General features: G+C 38.3%; 1 protein-coding gene across 5 annotated transcripts in view; it reads right to left on the bottom strand.

Moving 5' to 3' along the window:
* Nucleotides 1-6,051: 6,051 nt before the first annotated feature.
* RETREG1 (reticulophagy regulator 1) overlaps nt 6,052-18,820 on the bottom strand; it is a 148,629-nt gene continuing 135,860 nt past the window's right edge. For all 5 annotated transcript variants that reach the window (XM_051853556.2, XM_070056607.1, XM_070056606.1 and 2 more), the window contains 6 exons: nt 16,751-16,877; nt 13,002-13,086; nt 10,569-10,706; nt 9,742-9,806; nt 9,381-9,507; nt 6,052-6,867 (listed from right to left, as the gene is read on the bottom strand). In XM_051853556.2, the coding sequence (XP_051709516.2) occupies nt 6,371-6,867; nt 9,381-9,507; nt 9,742-9,806; nt 10,569-10,706; nt 13,002-13,086; nt 16,751-16,877 (1,039 nt within the window). In that variant the 3' untranslated portion in view covers nt 6,052-6,370. The remainder of the gene's footprint in view (nt 6,868-9,380; nt 9,508-9,741; nt 9,807-10,568; nt 10,707-13,001; nt 13,087-16,750; nt 16,878-18,820) is intronic.

Raw genomic sequence — 18,820 nt, forward strand, 5'->3', positions numbered from 1 at the left:
ATAGCGGTATGTAAAATCTTCTATTCTTAAATTACCTGAGTTGAAATTTACAGCAAAGTCTGATTATCAAAGCACTTAAAATAATATTTATTAGCTGGCTTATTGATTCTTTGAAAAAAGAAAGATAATAATCTAAAATAAAATCAGTATTTTAATATTTAGCAAAATTGTTAAATTATGTAAAATTATGGCTATTAATGTATCAAAAAAAACAATAAACACTAGATAATATATTAGAAAGATAACAGTCTTTTGGATCAGGCTGATTTTCCCTTTTCTGTTTAACCTTGGACAATTTAGTCTGCTCTTTGGCAATACCACTTGCTATGGTCTGCTCCCCAGAGTTCATCTTCTGGAAGCTTGATCCCCAATGTAATGGTTGTAGAGGTTGTGGGACCTTTAAGAAGTAAGTATGTCATGGGAATGTCACCCTCATAAATTGATTGTCTTTCTCAGTACACTGGGTTAGTTCTCTTAGGACTGGATTATATTTCTTGGGAGTCAGTAAGATCTCAAGGGACTGGATTAATTACAAGAATAAATTTATAGAGAGCAGGTCAGTCTCCCCTGTCTCTCACCAGCTGACTTCTCTTCCACACATAGCCACGTTCCCCATCAGCTTTCCCTTCCACTTTTCTGTCGTGCATTGCCCTCACCAGAAGCTCAGAAGATGTTGGGGCCATGATCTTGAACCTCTACATCTGTGAGCTAAACCTCTTGTCTATATAAATTGCCCAGCTCAGGTATTGTTATAGCAACAGAAGATGGACTAAGATACCACTTAATTATTAGTCATGAAGCATAAACAAGATCCTAACTGTAACTGAGTGTTTTCTGTCTTAGACCAAAAGTTAACACTGTTCCTGTAAAGGGCCAGAGAGTGAATGCATTAGCCTTTGTAGGTCTATCTGTCGTAACTATTCAACTTTCACTGTTACAGCACAACAGCAGCCATGGGTAATACAAAAATGAATAAGCATGACTGTGTTCTAGTAAAACTTATTTATGGATGCTGAAATTTTATTTTCATATAGTCTTCAGGTGTCACAAAATAGTCTTCTTATTTTTTCAGCTATTAAAAAATGAAAAAAATTTCCTAGTTTGTAGCCAAAACAAAAATAGGTGGCAGGATGGATTTGGTCCATGGTTGGCCAACCTAAACCTTTAGGCACTTAATCCCTGCCACATCCTTTGAAGTAGGTACTGTATGTCTTTATTTTGTGGAGGAGATAGAGTTCTTGATGTTCTCAGAGATTCACAGCTGATAAGTATCAGAACTATTAAAAATGACTAGAGAAAGTTCCAGAGAGTCAATTGAAAGGACTGACAGTTTTTCTCTTTTTTATAAAGATTATTTATTTATTTGAAAGGTAGAATTAGAGAGAGAGGGAGAGAGAGTTTTTTTTTTTTTTTTTTTTTTTTTGGACAGAGAGACAGAGAGAGGTCTTCCTTCCATTGGTTCACCCCACAAATGGCCACTAAGGCTGGAACTACGCCAATCCAAAGCCAGGAGCCAGGTGCTTCCTCCTGGTCTCCCTTGCAGGTGCAGGGGCCCAAGTACTTGGGCCATCCTCCACTGCCTTCCCGGGCCACAGCAGAGAGCTGGACTGGAAGAGGAGCAACCAGGACTAGAATCCAGTGCCCATATGGGATGCCAGCACTGCAGGCAGAGGATTAACAAAGTGAGCCACGGCACTGGCCCCAGGACTGACATTTTTGCAAAATTTTTCACTCATTTATTCCACAAGCATCTATTGGACTATGAGGCCTATATAGTGCTAGATCTATTAAAAGGACCTTCTAGGGTTTTCTTGGAAGCAAGTACTTGTTGATTGCCTTTGTTTTAATGTTTAGGAAGATGACTTAGTTGCAACATAGGGGAAAAAAATCAGTATTTTGGCTGTATACAGGCTTTTTTCCTCTTTAAAGTGTTTCAGATACTTAATTTTCTCATTAATTCTCAAAATATCTGTGTGAAGTTAATAATTTACTTCCTTATTTTATCCCTAAGGACTCTGAGACTGTGACTTGGGGAATGTTATATGACTTTGACATTGTGTCACAGAGCGATAAACCAGAACTCATTTATAACATTCTTTTTTAACATAAATGCTGTGGTGGAAGTGGAGGAACAATGTAGATATATAATTTTGAGATTTCTTGCTTCATGATCATGATTTAAATGATCTGTGACAACAGTAGCTCGGTAAGGGTTTTCAGAATAATTCCTAACTTGCAGTTAACACAGAACAATGTAGATAAATAAACTAAATTATGAACAGAAAATATAAATGTTAAAATCACTTTCTTCTTAAACAAATGTAGATTTTCTTCTTGCCTAAAATCAGTAGCATGCTGGCAGTTGCCAGTTATTACATGGAAGAAAGTAACGTATTTTAAATGAGCAGGATGCTGAAATACATTGAAAATATTTGCCAACTGCAAACTATTTCAAAGTCTCGGGCTGGCGCTGCGGCTCACTACACTAATCCTCCACCTGCAGCGCTGGCACCCCTGGTCCTAGTTCCGGGCGGGGCACCAGATTCTGACCTGGTTGCTCCTCTTCCACTCCAGCTCTCTGCTGTGGCCCAGGAGTGCAGTGGAGGATGGCCCAGGTCCTTGGGCCCGGCACCTGCATGGGAGACGAGGAGGAAGCACCTGGCTCCTGGCTTCAGATCGGCTCAGCGCACTGGCTGCAACGCACCAGCCATAGCAGCCACTTGGGGGGTGAACCAACGGAAAAAGGAAGACCTTTCTCTCTCTCTCTCTCTCACTGTCTAACTCTGCCTGTCAAAAAAATATTTTAAAGTCTCTTTTCCTAATATTCTACTAAATGAGGAGCAGGCATATTTTTTAAAGTAATTTTTGAAGAATTTTATGCAATGTGCATAAAAATGCAGAAGTGCTTCAGAATGAGAGTACTCAAGAAGTCTGGATTGACCTTTCAAAACAAGCTTCAACTTCATGAGCACTGTTTTATTGTTTACAATCAAAATCCATGATTAGGGACCGGCGCTGTGGCCCAGTAGGTTAATCCTCCACCTGTGGTGCCAGCATCCCATAGGAGTGCCGGTTCTAGTCCCAGATGCTCCTCTTCCAATCCAGCTTGCTGCTGTGGCCTGGAAAGCAGTAGAAGATGGCCCAGGTGCTTGTGCCCCTCCACCAGCATGGGAGTCCTGGAAGAAGCAGCTGGCTCCTGGCTTCAGATCGGCGCAGCTCCAGCCATTGTAGCCATTTGGGGAATGAACCAATGGAAGTAAGACCTCTCTCTGTCTCTGCCTCTTACTGTTTGTAACTCCACCTCATGGCAAACATTTTAAATGCATTCATGTAAATCTCCCAAGCCTTCCTTTAGCAACTTTTTTAGATATTGGGGGAATATTGCATTGACATAATTTTTATTTTTAAAAAATTTTTTATATCTTTATGTTCACCTTTTTTTCCTTCTAGTTTACTTTTACCTAGAAGCCTTTTATTTAAGGTATACAAACTTCATGTATTTCACACATAAAAATTTAGGAACATAGTGATTCTTCCAAATCTTCCTTTCCTCCTACCTGCACTCCCACCCTTCTTCCTCCTCCCTTTCCTAGTCCCAATCTTATTTTACAAAAATCTATTTTCAGTTAACTTTATACTCATAAGGTTAACCCTACACTAAATAAGGAGTTCAACAAATAGTATGGGGAAAAAAAAAAAAAAAAAAAAAAAAAAAAACCCTGTTCCTCAAAAGTCAAGACAAGGGCTTGACATCACATCTCAAAGTGTCAATATCACTTCTATAGATCACATTTTAGGTACCCTAATAGTTACCACAGATTAGGGAGAATATATGGTATTTGTCTTTTTGGGACTGGCTTATTTCACTTAAGTATGATGGTTTCCAGTTGCATCCATTTTGCTTCAAACAACAGGATTTCTTTTTTTTTTTTATTGCTATGTCATATTCCATGTTGTATGTATGTCATAATTGCTTTATCCAGTCTTCAGTTGATGGATATCTAAGTTGATTCTATATCTTACCTATTCTGAATTGAGCTGCAATAAACATGGGAGTATAGATCACTCTTTCATATGCTGATTTCCTTTGGGCAAATTCCCATAAATTTTCATGTTATAGGATATATAGTCACCTACTGTACTAGATCAATCACAGAGAGTTATTTGCTACTGTATCTTAAAACCAGAAACAATGCCCCCACACACCAACACACACACACACACACACAAACTCTGAACATCCTCATTTGAGTTAAAAGTTTTTAGAAGAGTACAGTTATTTTAGTTTGTGAATTGGTAACCACATAATCTTATATAAATAATATTAAAGTGTATATTTATATGTACGATGGTGCTGATAACATATTTTTCTACCTTGCCAACCTTCCCATTCCCATATACCTTTTTATTTATACTTTGTAACATTTTATTCTAGATTTATTGTTCATACCATCACATATTAGCAGCCCTTAAGTGTATCTTCTAGTAAGCTTGTTCTGTAACTTATAACATTATTTTTTAATTACTTGGTGTACTCTGTATCTTATACTCTCTGCAATGAAAAAGCTGAAATGACCTTCACAATTTTTGATGTCATGACCAAGAGTATGTTTTAATGAAGAAATATACACATTTAAAAAAAGAGTCCTGGTAACAACTGTCTTATAAATATGTGACTGTATTTTTCTTCATGTCCAGAAACTGTCATAGAAATTCAGGTTGATTCCTCTGAAACACACAGTTCAGAGATTTTCTACCACCAGGTTCCCACTGTTGCCAAAATGGGCAAGATAATGAAGGCACAGGCTCACTTTTAATCAACAAAGAACACCAAACACCATCATGAGGCACTGCCGACAGCTAAGCAGTCAGTACAGAAAGCACGTGTCAGTCTTAAGTAACTTTTCTCCCTTCAACATTTGGCAAAATTTGGTCTAGATAGTTTAATATCTCAGAATGAAAAAATAATTGAGATGCTACATTCAACTCTCAGATTATCTATAATTATTAGTCTTTAGACATACAAGAAAAGGGATAAAGTGAAAGGAAGGAAAACATTTCCTAAATCCTTAGATTTTGCTTCCTTTCAGATGTATGGGTGCATCCATAGAAATGCCAGCTATCACTGACGAATTAAGAGATTTTTGGTGGTTGCTGACATGGTCCCTCAATAGTAATATAAATTTATATCACAAAACAAAACTAGCTTGCTTTCTGCTTTTTAGTCCTTTGTTAAAAACCATTAAGTTAAATTTGGTTATTTAAAGATGATCTATAAATGTTTAAAATAAAGGAAAAATATATTCTAACTTCCCAATAAAGAGCAGATGACATATTTAGACTTCAGTGGCAACTTATTACACTTTAAAGCCAAGCAAGTTCCTCTCCTCTATCTAGACAGACTAAGAAAACAGAGTTACTGTTTCTTTATTGCTGATAATATATCTTGTAGAACATATCAAGAACTAGCTTCACAATTGTAGATTTTTATCCATGATAAAATATAAAAGGTAAGGGTTTAACTTAGGTCTCAGCAGACAGAATAGATTCACACTTTCATCACCCCTATTACAAACATATGAAAATGAAAAATAAAACAGCTCAATCTGTTTACATCATATCCATCATCCACTCTGGCTACTGGGATATCACTCCTTGCGTTTTATGGGTTCATCTCAGCCACTGCAAGAAAGGGCAGTCAGTGGAACACGCCACTTCCCAAGTAAGCCAAATTCTATGACTGCAGAAAAAACATGGAAATGTTTCAGCCTATCCATAGTATTTAAAACACATTTCTAAAATTTCTCCTAGTAAATTTATTTTGATGGTCTTCCCTAAGCCCCTCAACTGAAGATACATGATAATTTCTGCCTTTTTACATCAAAATCTATCAGTTTTTCCCCAAAGTATTAGGAATAAGGGAGCTGATACAGCAAGTACTCACAATTAATTGTTAATATTTTTCAATGATTTACAATAAACTCTTCTTGCATGCTTGAAAAATTAACTATAAAGGAGAAATAAAGAATACTTACAGGGAGATCATAATAATTTGGTGGTTTTGGATTCTTTCCTTTTTATTTAAAAACAATCCCTAATATTCATCTCTGACAACACAGTAAGTATACATATATAAAGTTCATTTCCATGCTTATTACATAAAAATAACTATCAGAAATATCAATCTATCAGTGTCAGCTGATACATATCCAATATAGTCACTGCAGAAGGGAAAATAAAACAAAAAAATCTAAAGTAATCATAAAGCTTACAGTTCAAAATTTTTTCCTTTTTTTTTTTTTTTTTTTTTTTTTTGCTTGTTTGCAATTTTTGGTGGTTTATCTGTGCTCCGTTGCAAGTGATTCCCAGATTAATGGCCTCCAAGTAGATTTGAAAGGAAGCCAGAAGACTTCTTATTTTGCTGTGTTGCTGCCTCCTGGTCTTCTGTAAGTCCCAATTCACTCTCAATTTGATCCAGCTCTGACTGGTCAAGTAACTCAAAGTCATCACCTTCTTCAGTGTCTGTGTCCTCTGCTGGGCTGGCTGCAGCCTGAGAACGTGCTTGCTGAGCGGCGCCTTCTAGCTGGCCTTTGATAGCAGCGGTCACTGCGGCTGTGATGACATCCCCGGCCAGGTTGCTCATCAGCTGAAAGGTTTGGTCATTGTTCAACGGGAGGGTGAGACCAGCTGCTGATTGCTTCTCTTTGCCTGGAGTATGACCACTGTCCAACTTTTCCTTTTTCCTCCTGAGATCAGCGGGCAAACCAAGGCTTAATTCATCTTCATCATTTGTTCCCATGCCATTTTCTAGAGATGGAAAATCTGAAAGATCTCGAGTGAATACCTCCTCACTAGGTCGATCAAGATCTGTGAAATACAGAAGTTCTTGTGTAAGGACAATTTAAAAAAAAAAAAAAAGTTGAGTAATAGAGCTGTCTAAAAGAATCTGACTTTGATCTGAACTCTCTGGCCAATCCTGGCATTCATCTAGCCTCCTGAGTCAAGTTGAATTAATTTAATCACATATTGGGCCTCTCCCTAGTCTTTCTACAAGTATACAAAAACTACATTTATCCCCATATAGTTAGTTTTCCTCTTAAACATAAAAATTAATATTCACTCTTATCTAATATTAGCTTGAGATTTTGACTACAGTTTAAAATTTCACCCTATGGGGCCAGCACTGTGTCACAGCAGGTTAACGTCCTGGCCTGAAGCGCTTCGCATCCCATATGGGTGGTGGTTCGAGACCCGGCTGCTCCACTCCATGTCTGATCCAGCTCTCTGTTGTGGCCTGGGAAAGCAGTAGAAGATGGCCCAAGTCCTTGGGCCCTGCACCCATGTGGGAGATTTGGAAGAAGCTCCTGGTTCCTAGCTTCAGATTGGCACAGCTCCAGTTGTGGTGGCCAATTGGGGGGGTGAACCATCAGATGGAAGACCTTTCTCTCTGCCTCTCCTTCTCTCTCTGTGTAACTCTTTCAAATAAATAAATAAATCTTTAAAAAAAAAATTATCACCCTAAAACGGCCATCCTGCCCATAGGGTGGGAATTATCTTAAGCTAACAGGGATATGTATGATCATGAAATGAACACTTCAATTGGAAGTTTTCATGAAATATGCTCTATTAAATTGTAAATATTATCTAGCCTCAGCTTTTTATATATGCAAGTCTACTTATCTGTGACATTTTTTTTAAAGCAATGAAAAGAAGCTACTGTTCCTTTTACTTGATGTTCAACCTAAGAACTTATGGAAACATATGGCTCTCCATAATATAGCTGAAGCTGACCACATCAAGATTAAGGATATTTTAAAAAATATCAGATTAGGAGACAGACAGACTGATTTTATTGTTTTTACTTCCCATCGAGAATCCTTTCCATAACAATTAACTCCTTGCAACAGTAATGTGCTATCTTCGATTAGTGAAAATCCCTAAAAGTAAATTGGATCCTCTTTGTATAAATCTGAGAACAAAGTACATTATATCTTGGTCTTTAAAATATGACCACAATTGTAGATGTTTCGAGCTTGTAGAGCTTGAGTGAACTACAGTGATCCTCTTGTACTAATCCACTTTATTTTTTAAAAGATTTATTTATTCATTTGAAAGAGTTACATAGAGAGAGGAGGAGAAGCAGAGAGAGATTGAGGTCCTCCATCTGCTGGTTCACTCCCTAGATGACCACAACAATTGGATAGGAAGTGGAGCAGCCGGGACTCGAACTGGCACCCACACGGGATGCCGGCACTTCAGGGGGCAGCTTCACCCGCTACGCCACAGTGCCAGCCCCATACTAATCCACTTTAAAAATGAGGACAATGAGGCCTACAGAAATTATGTCACCTGCTCAAGCTCATATAGTTAGCTAATGACAAAAATAAGAATACACTTGGGTCTCCCAACCTCCAAACCCCTCTTTCAAATGCTGCAGAGCCTGTGTCCTACCTTCTCATAGGAAAAGAAAGTGCATCCTTGGAAAATAAGTATAGAAGAGTGTCTTTGTGATAATCTGCTCATATGTATATGTGAGCAATAAGTGGCTGAGATGACTTAAACCATGGAGACTAGCAACAGCTAAGTCATTGCACAAGTGTTATTTCATATGTGGGTTACAGACGAAATTTAACTAATTATAAAAAATAAGGTTTTAAACTTTGAAGACAAATATGACAAATTTTGGAATTCATGCTTTAAGCCTTTGAATCCCTAATTCAGAATTAGGGTTGAATGCACAGAATCAGCTGCTGCTTTCTCTCCAGTTCTTGCCATAAGCAATGCTGCCAGACATTTCAGAGGCTAATTTTTTTTCAGGGTTTTTTTTTTTTTTTTTTTTTGGTCTTTTAAATAAAGGCAGATTTGGACATTAACTTAGATTTTTTCTTATACTTTAAAAAAATTAGCTTTTGAGATATAATTCATGTACCATAAAATTCACAGTTTTAAAGTATACAATTCAGTGATTTTTTTTTTAGTATATTCACAAAGATGTATAACCATCTAGATCTAAAACACATCATCATTCTGAAAAGGAGCCTGTGCCAACTATCAGTCATTCACCATTTCTCCCGACCCTGACCTCCTGTTCCCAGCAACCACTAACCTACTTTCTCTCAATGTGGACTTGTGTACTCTGGGCATTTCATATAATTGGAACTATACAATAAGTGGCCTTTTGTGTCTGGCTTCTTTCACTGAGCAGTGTTTTCAAGGCTCACCCAGGTTGCAGAAAGTACTGGTACATTATTCAGTTTTAAAGCCAAGTAATATATTCCATGTTGTGAACACACCTCATTTTATTTATCCATTCAACAGTTGACAGAATTCATATTTTTGCAAAATGATAAACAGAAAATTGTTCACGGGTATTAGCATACCGTCTGAAGTGTCTGTCTGTGGAGTATATCCTTCTGAAAGGTTGAAGGTCCCATTATCCGTCCAGGACACCTCGGAAACATCTGTGTCAGACACGGATAACTCTTTGGCGGCAACTGTGAGGCTAATCTGTGTTAATAAAAACACCATGGCACACTTTGAACTGCAGAGAGAAACCTTTTGGAAAATTCCCTAATAACCTTCAAAAGGTCAGAATAATACAAACCAGATGATTATTTCTCTTTTGAAATTGTTCAACTTATAAAATAGGAGGAGTCTATTAGCAAAATCATTCAGCTATGATTTTCAATTAAATGATGGTCAAAACACACAGAAACAAATTGAAAATCAAGCAAAAAATACCTTAGGACAAAGAGCTGAAAAGTCTAATTCACTGTCATCTTTGTGACTTTTTTCTTTATCTGCTTCTGTTGAGAAAAAAATGAGAAGCTTTCAATTTCCTGGCCAACATAGGCGCAGTATACTCTTCTATTATGTATTCCTATCCCGTTTTCCTCATTTTTTCTCATGCCTACATATAAGTAAATTTTTGCACTTAAAAAGCTTCACATGTTTGCAAAATATTTGATTTCCAAAGGAAATGTCCCATATTCAGAGTGTGAACAGCAGCCTTTTCATCCCCAGGAACTCCGTGGAATTGGAAATGCTCAGGCTGGACCCTCGTCTAAGTCAGAAACTCTGGAGTGGGGCCCAGCCATCTTCACCTTAACAAATTCTTCAGGTGATTCTGATGCATGCCATACTTTGAGAATCCAAGATCCTACACCAAGTTAACAAATAAATGCAGCAAGTTTTCCTTTCCCTGTTCTTCCAATTCCCTCAACATGACTCCCAAATTCTTAGACCTACCTTTTTTTGTAATAGTCCAATAAATAATAAATATCAAAATATAGAGTTGTTGAAGTCTGTTTTCCCTCCCCTGACAGTCTGGATTAAAAAAACAATTTATTTATGTATTGTACATTCAAGATAAAAAATAAAAGCCTTTAACTAGGAAAAGGCTGTGTGTGTATGTGTGTGTGTGTGTGTGTGTGCATTTAACTTTGGGGAACTTAGCTCCTATAATATTTAGTAAACGTCTTCTGAAATGTATTGAAGGTGATTTCATAATAAATAGACTGCTAATGTCTCATTTCACGCATTGAATCTAAACTTCAAACTTTACCTACCAGATCTCTCACGTTTCTTCTGGTTAATATATTCTCCAATTCCAAAATCTAGCTTCAGCAAAACTGACTTGATTTTGCTGTATATTCTTTGTCCAATATCATTACACTTAAACAGCGGACACAAGAATGCACACAACACTGGAAAGCAAGAAGAAAAGAGGTGTAGGTAAAAACGCCGCTCCCTTCAAAAGGCTACGCCTTAGGATTTCACAAATATTACGTTTCTATGTGGAAAACAGAAGTGTTTTCCCCTAGGGAAATGCCTCTGTGAGGTAAGTTCGTAATTTCTATTCCTCTCTTGTAATGAAAAGACTTTCTACTACAGCACACTCAGAAGGGTTCATAGTCATTGCTTTCAGACTTGCAATTAGATCAATTCCCTTTTACCCTCAAAATTTACAGAAAAAAATGTGTTCTTTCAGATAATATTCCTAGATTAAAACCTCAGTTTTATTTATTAAATGCCATTTTACCATGGGAATGTTATTATTTATTAGCATATCAGTAATATCTGGATAATACCTTTATTTCTTATGGTTAATGCAGATTATAAATGAGATGAATGCAACCATCAGTCTGATGTCCTACCTGCTCCTTCCCCACACCTCTTCTCCATTAACTCCTAAACAATGTGCACCAAAAGGGTGATGATAAAGGAGTTCTATCTGGGAGAATGGATTTGAGCCCTGACCACTTGCATTTTTGTGTTGTACATTGAAATACAAAAGGAAATTAGACTGCCACATTGAATGTATTCTATTGTTTTATTTCTGTGTTGTTGGTGTTAGGAAATGTCTGCTACTTCAAATAAGAATTGGGAACTTGCATATTTTTAGAGGCCAAAGAATTACCTATAAATTTTAAAGGCCAGAGTTAAAAAAAATTAGGAAAATATGGGGGTTAAAGGGAGAGCACTTGCCTCATAAAATGGTAGTGGTGTCAGATCTTCATCTCTTTCAGTAGCAGAAAATCTACATTTTATATCATTTAAAATTATGATTGATATATAATAAACCGCACATATTTAATGTGTATAAGTTGTTAAGTTTTGACATATGCATTCAGGTAAGAATCAATCACCACAATAAGGGTGGTGAATATATCTACCACCCCAAAAGTTTCCTCCCGTTATTATTAATCTTTCCCCTTCTGCTGCTTCTTCTCAACCTGCTTCTCCCTACCACCACCCATCTCATCCCTAAGCAACCAGTGATCTGCTTTGTCAGTAAAGATTACTTAGACTAGAATTATATATAAATAGAATTATATAGTATACACTCTCTTATCTGGTTTCTTCTTAGAGATATACTCATATCCATATCTGTATCTTCTTTGACATATCTATGGGGTTGCATGTATAACAAGTAGTTTTTAAGGCTGAGTTGTAATCCATTGTAAGAACAGACCATAGTCTGTAATCCATTATAAGAATCTACCATAGTTTGTTTATCCATTCATCTCTTGAAGGACACACAGATTGTACTCTGCTTTTGCCTGCTACAAATAAATCCACTGTGAACAAGTCTTTGTGCACACATATTGTTATTGTTTGGATATTTAACCCCTGAACTCAGATGTTCATTCCCCAAAGTATTATGTTAGTTGCTTGGAGAAAGTGAACACTTAATTAAAGTGCTTAATGGTGTGAGTGATTAAATTGGATTAGGTCGCTAGGGTAAAGTCCCCATGTTGAATCCTTGTGGCTTTATAAGGACAGAGATAGGGACAGAGAGAGAGACAAACTCCATGTCCTTTGCCATGGAAAATCCTTTGCAACTTTAGGATTCTGCCAGTAAGAACATCATCAGTGAGGCCTGCCTGATCTTGGATCTAAATTTCCAAAACTATTAACAAAATAAATGTCTTTCCTTTTTTACGTTAGCATTCCTCGGGTATTTCATTACAGTAACAAAAAGCTTAACAACACAGATACTTCCATTTCTCTTGGATAAATACCCAGCTAAAGCAGGGTCATATAGTTTTTAAGAAACTGCCAACACAATTGCAGTTACCTAGCCACCAAAGAAAATACGTGAGAATTCCACTTGCTACATATCCTCCCTAGTACCTGACAGGGTCAACATTTTTAATTTTAGCAATCCTTGTGGAGGTGCAATGGTATCTCATTTGGGTTTTAATTATTTTTTGAATCACAGAACGTGCACAAAGGCAAAGATGCTGGTGTATTTGTAGGTGGGGACAAATATTTATAGTTTTATTGACATAAAAATCCTGCCTTTCACAGCTATTCTTCCAATTTTAAAATATAAACATATCTCTAAGAAAAGAAACCTTGTACAGCAGATTATTAAAGAAGAGCCAACTTGTTTTATAGGCAAGAACTCATCCCTACTCTTCAAAACTATGGCCTGATGACCACTAAATAATACCACAGGCATTACACAAGTGATCCAAGTGTTCTACTATACTTACACAATAGATAGCTGAGTATAACCCCAGGAATGTAACTTCCCAAGATCGTAAAAAATGTGCACACACTGCAGACCAGGAGACAAAACTACAAATAATAGAAATAGCATGGAACAGTTATGCATAACACCAAGACATTTTAGGATAAACACACATATTTTTGTACCTATATGTGATCTCTCAAGTTATGTCAAATGTTTTTCAAACTGTATTTTTTTCCACTTAGGGCTGACTAGTAACTACTGCTTTGAAAGCCTTAGTCTGCTCCAATACTTAGTAATAATCCTTTAGAAGGCACAGGGGCTAATTTCTGACACTGAGAATCACCACTCCCATTAGTCATGCTTGTGGTTATATTACTACAAGGTCCAAGAGAACTGAAGAATATGGCCCCAGAAACTTCTTTCACTCTGCATCATTTAATAAAAGTAATACAGCCTTATAATTAGATCTGCATGTTCAAAGTATCATGCTAATATGATCAAAATTCATAAACACAGCAAAATATGTTACAGAAATAAGAGGTATCTGTATAAACCTAATGTAAAAACTGCCAGTTGAGGTAAATCTATGGCCATAACTAGCCTCCTTCCTAATCATACACATGCCTCAGGCTGACCCCACTTCTGGGTCACCAGGAAACCAACTGCAAATGAAATTCCTCCAGTGAAATCTGAATCTTTTCCTTCTCTCTGTCAATTACAACCAGAATAAAGTAAAATAAAATAAAATAAAATAAATAAAATACTTGGCTGCTTTTTATAAATTTAAAAACAATCCACAGAAAATTTCCCTAGTTCCCAATAGAAATGCCAAGACAAGGCTGGCACCGTGGCTCAATAGGCTAATCTTCCGCCTTGCAGCTCCGGCACACCGGGTTCTAGTCCGCGTTGGGGCGCCGGATTCTGTCCCGGTTGCCCCTCTTCCAGGCCGGCTCTCTGCTGTGGCCCAGGAGTGCAGTGGAGGATGGCCCAGGTCCTTGGGCCCTGCACCCCATGGGAGACCAGGAGAAGCACCTGGCTCCTGCCTTTGGATCAGCGCGATGCGCCAGCCGCAACGCACCGGCCACGGCGGCCGTTGGAGGGTGAACCAATGGCAAAAGGAAGACCTTTCTCCCTGTCTCTCTCTCTCACTGTCCACTCTGCCTGTCAAAAATTAAAAAAAAAAAAAATGCCAAGACAAAAATTTTTCCTATGAGGTGTTCAGTTGATTTCTATACTTCAGTCTTAAATTATCTTATTTATTTTTTGCCTTTAATTGGTGATATTATATTAAATTGATAAGTGAACAAAGAAAGCTCATTAAAGGAATTTCAAAAGACACATAAAGAAGGAATACACACCTCTGATCAATGACTGGTTAACAGAAAGAGCAAGTTGAATGTAACTGAATTGAATTAAAGTTTAATTAATTGAATTTCAGGTTAACTTTGACTTTCCACTCTTTGGCATACGGTTAATAAATTAACTAGTAACAAAGAGACTACATGGACTTGTAAAATAAAAGAGCTGCTTATGAAGTAGCAAAAGCCCTTAGAAAACTTGAAGATCTAGAAATGAAATTGAAAAGCAACGGCTTTTTTAAAGTCAAAGGAACAAACAAATCAATAAAAACATTAGTATATCCAGATTTCAGTTTGCACATGAATTTCTTATGATTTCCTTGCCATGTGTGAACCTGATTTTGGATCCCAAACTTATGCATATATTCAGATCCCAAAAACACGGGTTAATAGTAATTAAAAGTATGGAAACTTAATCCAATTATAGAGTCTAGGAAATGGACCTAGTGGGAGGTTTTTGGATCTACGTGGGCATGCCCTTAGAAGGTAGGTCTCAGGAGAAGGTCAGCAGTTTTCTTTGCTTCTGCACACACAATGCCATCCCTATCCTCAGGCCTTACCAGATGGTCAAACCAATGGGGCAGAGCCAATCTTGGACTGTGAGCCTACAAAACTGTGAGCCAAAACAAACTTCTTTCCTTCATAAGTGTCCTGTGCCAGGTATTTCTTTACAGTCCTATGCAATATCTTCATCTTAAGCTAATTGACTTGGGGCACATTAGTGCAATCCAGTGCTGAAGTCTGAATTTAGAATGTTCCTAGAATATATTTAATTATTTCAGTAAAATAGGCATCAAAATACATCATGTCCCTCATATGGGTATCTATTCTAAAAATTTCCTCCAGTGATTAAAAAAATATATATCCATACAATACTGCAACTTTAACATGCTCAAAATATCGTCAAGCATAGTTCTATTTAACATGTTATAAGTTTGCCCACATATAGTATAATGAGTGGGATTTTAAATGCTGTCAGTCCTAGCTTTTCATTTTAGCTGCAGCAGCTGGATATTCAAGAAACACAAAGGCAACACGCAGTAGACCAGGTCTGTTGATGATTCTGCACATCACTCAGGCTGCCGAGACTGCTGATCACAGTGCAAGTACACGCACTTCTTATAATCCCTTTCCAACCACTTAAGACTCTTCCCCTCAGGCTTTGATCTTAGAAACATATCCAGGGGCCGGCGCTGTGGCGCAGCAGTTAACACCCTGGCCTGAAGCACCAGCATTCCATATGGGTGCCAGTTCAAGACCTGGCTGCTCTACTTCCGATCCAGCTCTCTGCTATGGCCTGGGAAAGTGATAGAAGATGGCCCAAGTCCTTGAGCACCTGCGCCCGCGTGGAAGACCCAGAAGAAGCTCCTGGCTCCTGGCTTCGGATCGGTGCAGCTCCAACCATTGTGGCCAACTGGGGAGTGAACCAGTGGATAGAAGACCATTGTCTCTGTCTGTCTGTCTGTCTGTCTCTGCCTCTCCTCTCTGTGTGTAACTCTGACTTTCAAATAAATAAATACATCTTAAAAAAAGAAAAATATCCATTCCATTTATAGATTCATGATCAATGTTTTTGCCAAAAGTTTTCTTTCTTAATTAAATCATATAAGAATCCCCTCTTTCTTGATTGCATGTTAAGAGTCAGTTATCTCTAAAAGCACACTATGTGGACTGTGTGTTCATTTCATCTCTCTCTGACTCTGGAATCAGACCAATACTGTAACTGAAATTCTTAACACAGTATTTTCTTTTTGTTTTTTTTCTGATAAGATCAATCACCACTCATTCTAGTTAGTGAGTTAGATAAATATATATAAAATATAAAGCTGATCCAATTTCTTTTTTTTTCTTTTTTTTTTTCTTTTTCTTTTTTTTTTTTTGACAGGCAGAGTGGACAGTGAGAGAGAGAGAGACAGAGAGAAAGGTCTTCCTTTTTGCCGTTGGTTCACCCTCCAATGGCCGCCACGGCCGGCGCACCGCGCTGATCCGATGGCAATAGCCAGGAGCCAGGTGCTTTTTCCTGGTCTCCCATGGGGTGCAGGGCCCAAGCACCTGGGCCATCCTCCACTGCACTCCCTGGCCACAGCAGAGGGCTGGCCTGGAAGAGGGGCAACCGGGACAGAATCCGGCGCCCCGACCGGGACTAGAACCCGGTGTGCCGGCGCCGCTAGGCAGAGGATTAGCCTAGTGAGCTGCGGCGCCGGCCAAGCTGATCCAATTTCAAAACATGAGGTTCAGTTTCTACTGCTCACACACTAACATTTCTGAACCTTGCTGATAGCAGCTTTTACTGCATTTGCTCCGAGTACATTAAACTCAGGCTGGGAGAATTCTTGCAAGCTAGTCAAAGAGATTAGTTCATTTGTTAAAAAGGACATTTTAAAACACACCCATGAACTGGAAAACTTGCCTTGCCAGGACTTTGCTGTTTAAAAAGAGACATTTCCTGGAGAAATATGCTGAAATTCATCCATGATTCTGCAATACAGTGGCTGAATCTAGGTCTTTCATCTGGTTTAGAATTCACAACCTCCCAGCTAAAAAGAGAGGAAAAAGAAAAAAAAAATAACAACTTTTAGATGATTCATTCAACATTTATGGGTTCAGCAAATACTTATTGAACATCCACTGTTGGTTATACCATAGACAAGCCTGTGAATTCAGGGGTGAACCAGTAATATAGCTGCCTCATTAAGCTGGTATGCCAACAGACACAACTAGTCACACAATGAATTATCCAATTACAAGGAACATACTCAAGGAAAAGGACAGACTGGAAGCTTCAGGGCATATTTTCTGATGAAGTCATTTTTAAGCTCAGAACTGGAATGGATTAGCAGTTTGACATGCGAGTCCTAGATAGAACAATGTACAGAGACCCTGCAGGGTGAAGGAGCCAAAAGCACCATCCTACTGAGTTCTGATGTGGAGCGACATGAAACAGGAAAAAATACTGTATGAAGCCTCAGAGGCAGAAGCAGACCCAGATCACACAGGTCTGTGGTACTTGTTTGAAACTTTTTAAACCTTAAGAAATAGGAAGCCACAGTACTTGTGAAGAAACATTGGCAATAAGCATAATAATAATAATAATAATATACCAACAATGTGTTTTTCATATAGACAGTATTTGGTAAACTATAGAAAGTTGTTAAACTAAACAGGATCCCATTAAAAAAAAAAAAAAAACTATTTTTCTAGAGCGTCTTTTCCAGTTACCATAGAAGGTGTTGGATATGATGTGTAGCCCTAGCAAGATGCTCTGTCTCTGCCCTCATTTTCCCACAGGAGCCTCAGTAAGTTAAATACAAGACACAGTACTCCAAAAAGGCACCAGCAAACATGTTACTCCCTAAATTTATACTAACACCAAGCTTAAATCCTGCTGCTCTTGCAAACCTTACTAATAAAAATATACCAATTTGGGGCCAGTGCTGTGGTGCAGCAGGTTAAGCCAAGGCCCGCAGCACTGGCATCCCATATGGGCACCTGTTTGAGCCCCTGCTGATGTGCCAAAGAAAGTAGCTGAGAATGGCCCAGTGTCTCCCCTGCACCCACGTGGGAGACCAGAAACTCTTGTCTCCTGGATTCAGCCTGGCTCAGGATCAGTCATTGTGTCCATTTGGGAAGTGAACCAGAGAACGAAAGATCCCTGTTTCTATTTCTCTCTGTAACTCTGCCTTTCAAATAAATAAATCAATCTTTACATATATATCAGTCCAAACATACTCTTGAATATTAAGGCCCTCAGATGCACACATTCAAGAAATAATTAGTGGCCGGCACCATGGCTCAATAGGCTAATCCTCCACCTTGCGGCGCCGGCACACCGGGTTCTAGTCAGCCGGATTCTGTCCTGGCTGCCCCTCTTCCAGGCCAGCTCTCTGCTATGGCCCGGGAGTGCAGTGGAGGATGGCCCAAGTGCTTGGGCCCTGCACCCCATGGGAGACCAGGAGAAGCACCTGGCTCCTGTCTTCGGATCAGTGCAGTGTGCCAGCCACAGCAGCCATTGGAGGGTGAACCAACAGAAGGAAGAAATTTCTCTCTGTCTCTCTCACTGTCCACTCTATCAAAAAAGAAAAAAAAAAAAAAAGAAGAAGAAGAAGAAGAAAAGAAAAAGAAATAATTAGTGCCTACCCTACTAAAGGCACTGCCAGTGAGCTATGGCTATGGCAATAAATAAATACAGCAAAGTTACTAACAGAAGACAAGAGTTATTAGTAATCATCTGAGCAACGATTCTAAGAGTTTCACCATGAGGTTGATCTCTGGATTCAACTCCAGCAGCCTAAAGACAAATCAGAACAACCGTGGACCTTACATGCTCAACTACAAGGAAATTATGTATGTGTACATTCTATTACTTCTTAATATATTTTAATAGTAAGGCAATTTGTAAATTAAATTTCTTTTTTAAAAAATTATTTCAAAGGCAGTGAAAGAGAGGGAGGGAGAGAAGAAGAGAGAGAAAATGAGGATC

Source organism: Oryctolagus cuniculus, chromosome 14, assembly GCF_964237555.1.
Source record: "Oryctolagus cuniculus chromosome 14, mOryCun1.1, whole genome shotgun sequence".
Taxonomy (NCBI): domain Eukaryota; kingdom Metazoa; phylum Chordata; class Mammalia; order Lagomorpha; family Leporidae; genus Oryctolagus; species Oryctolagus cuniculus.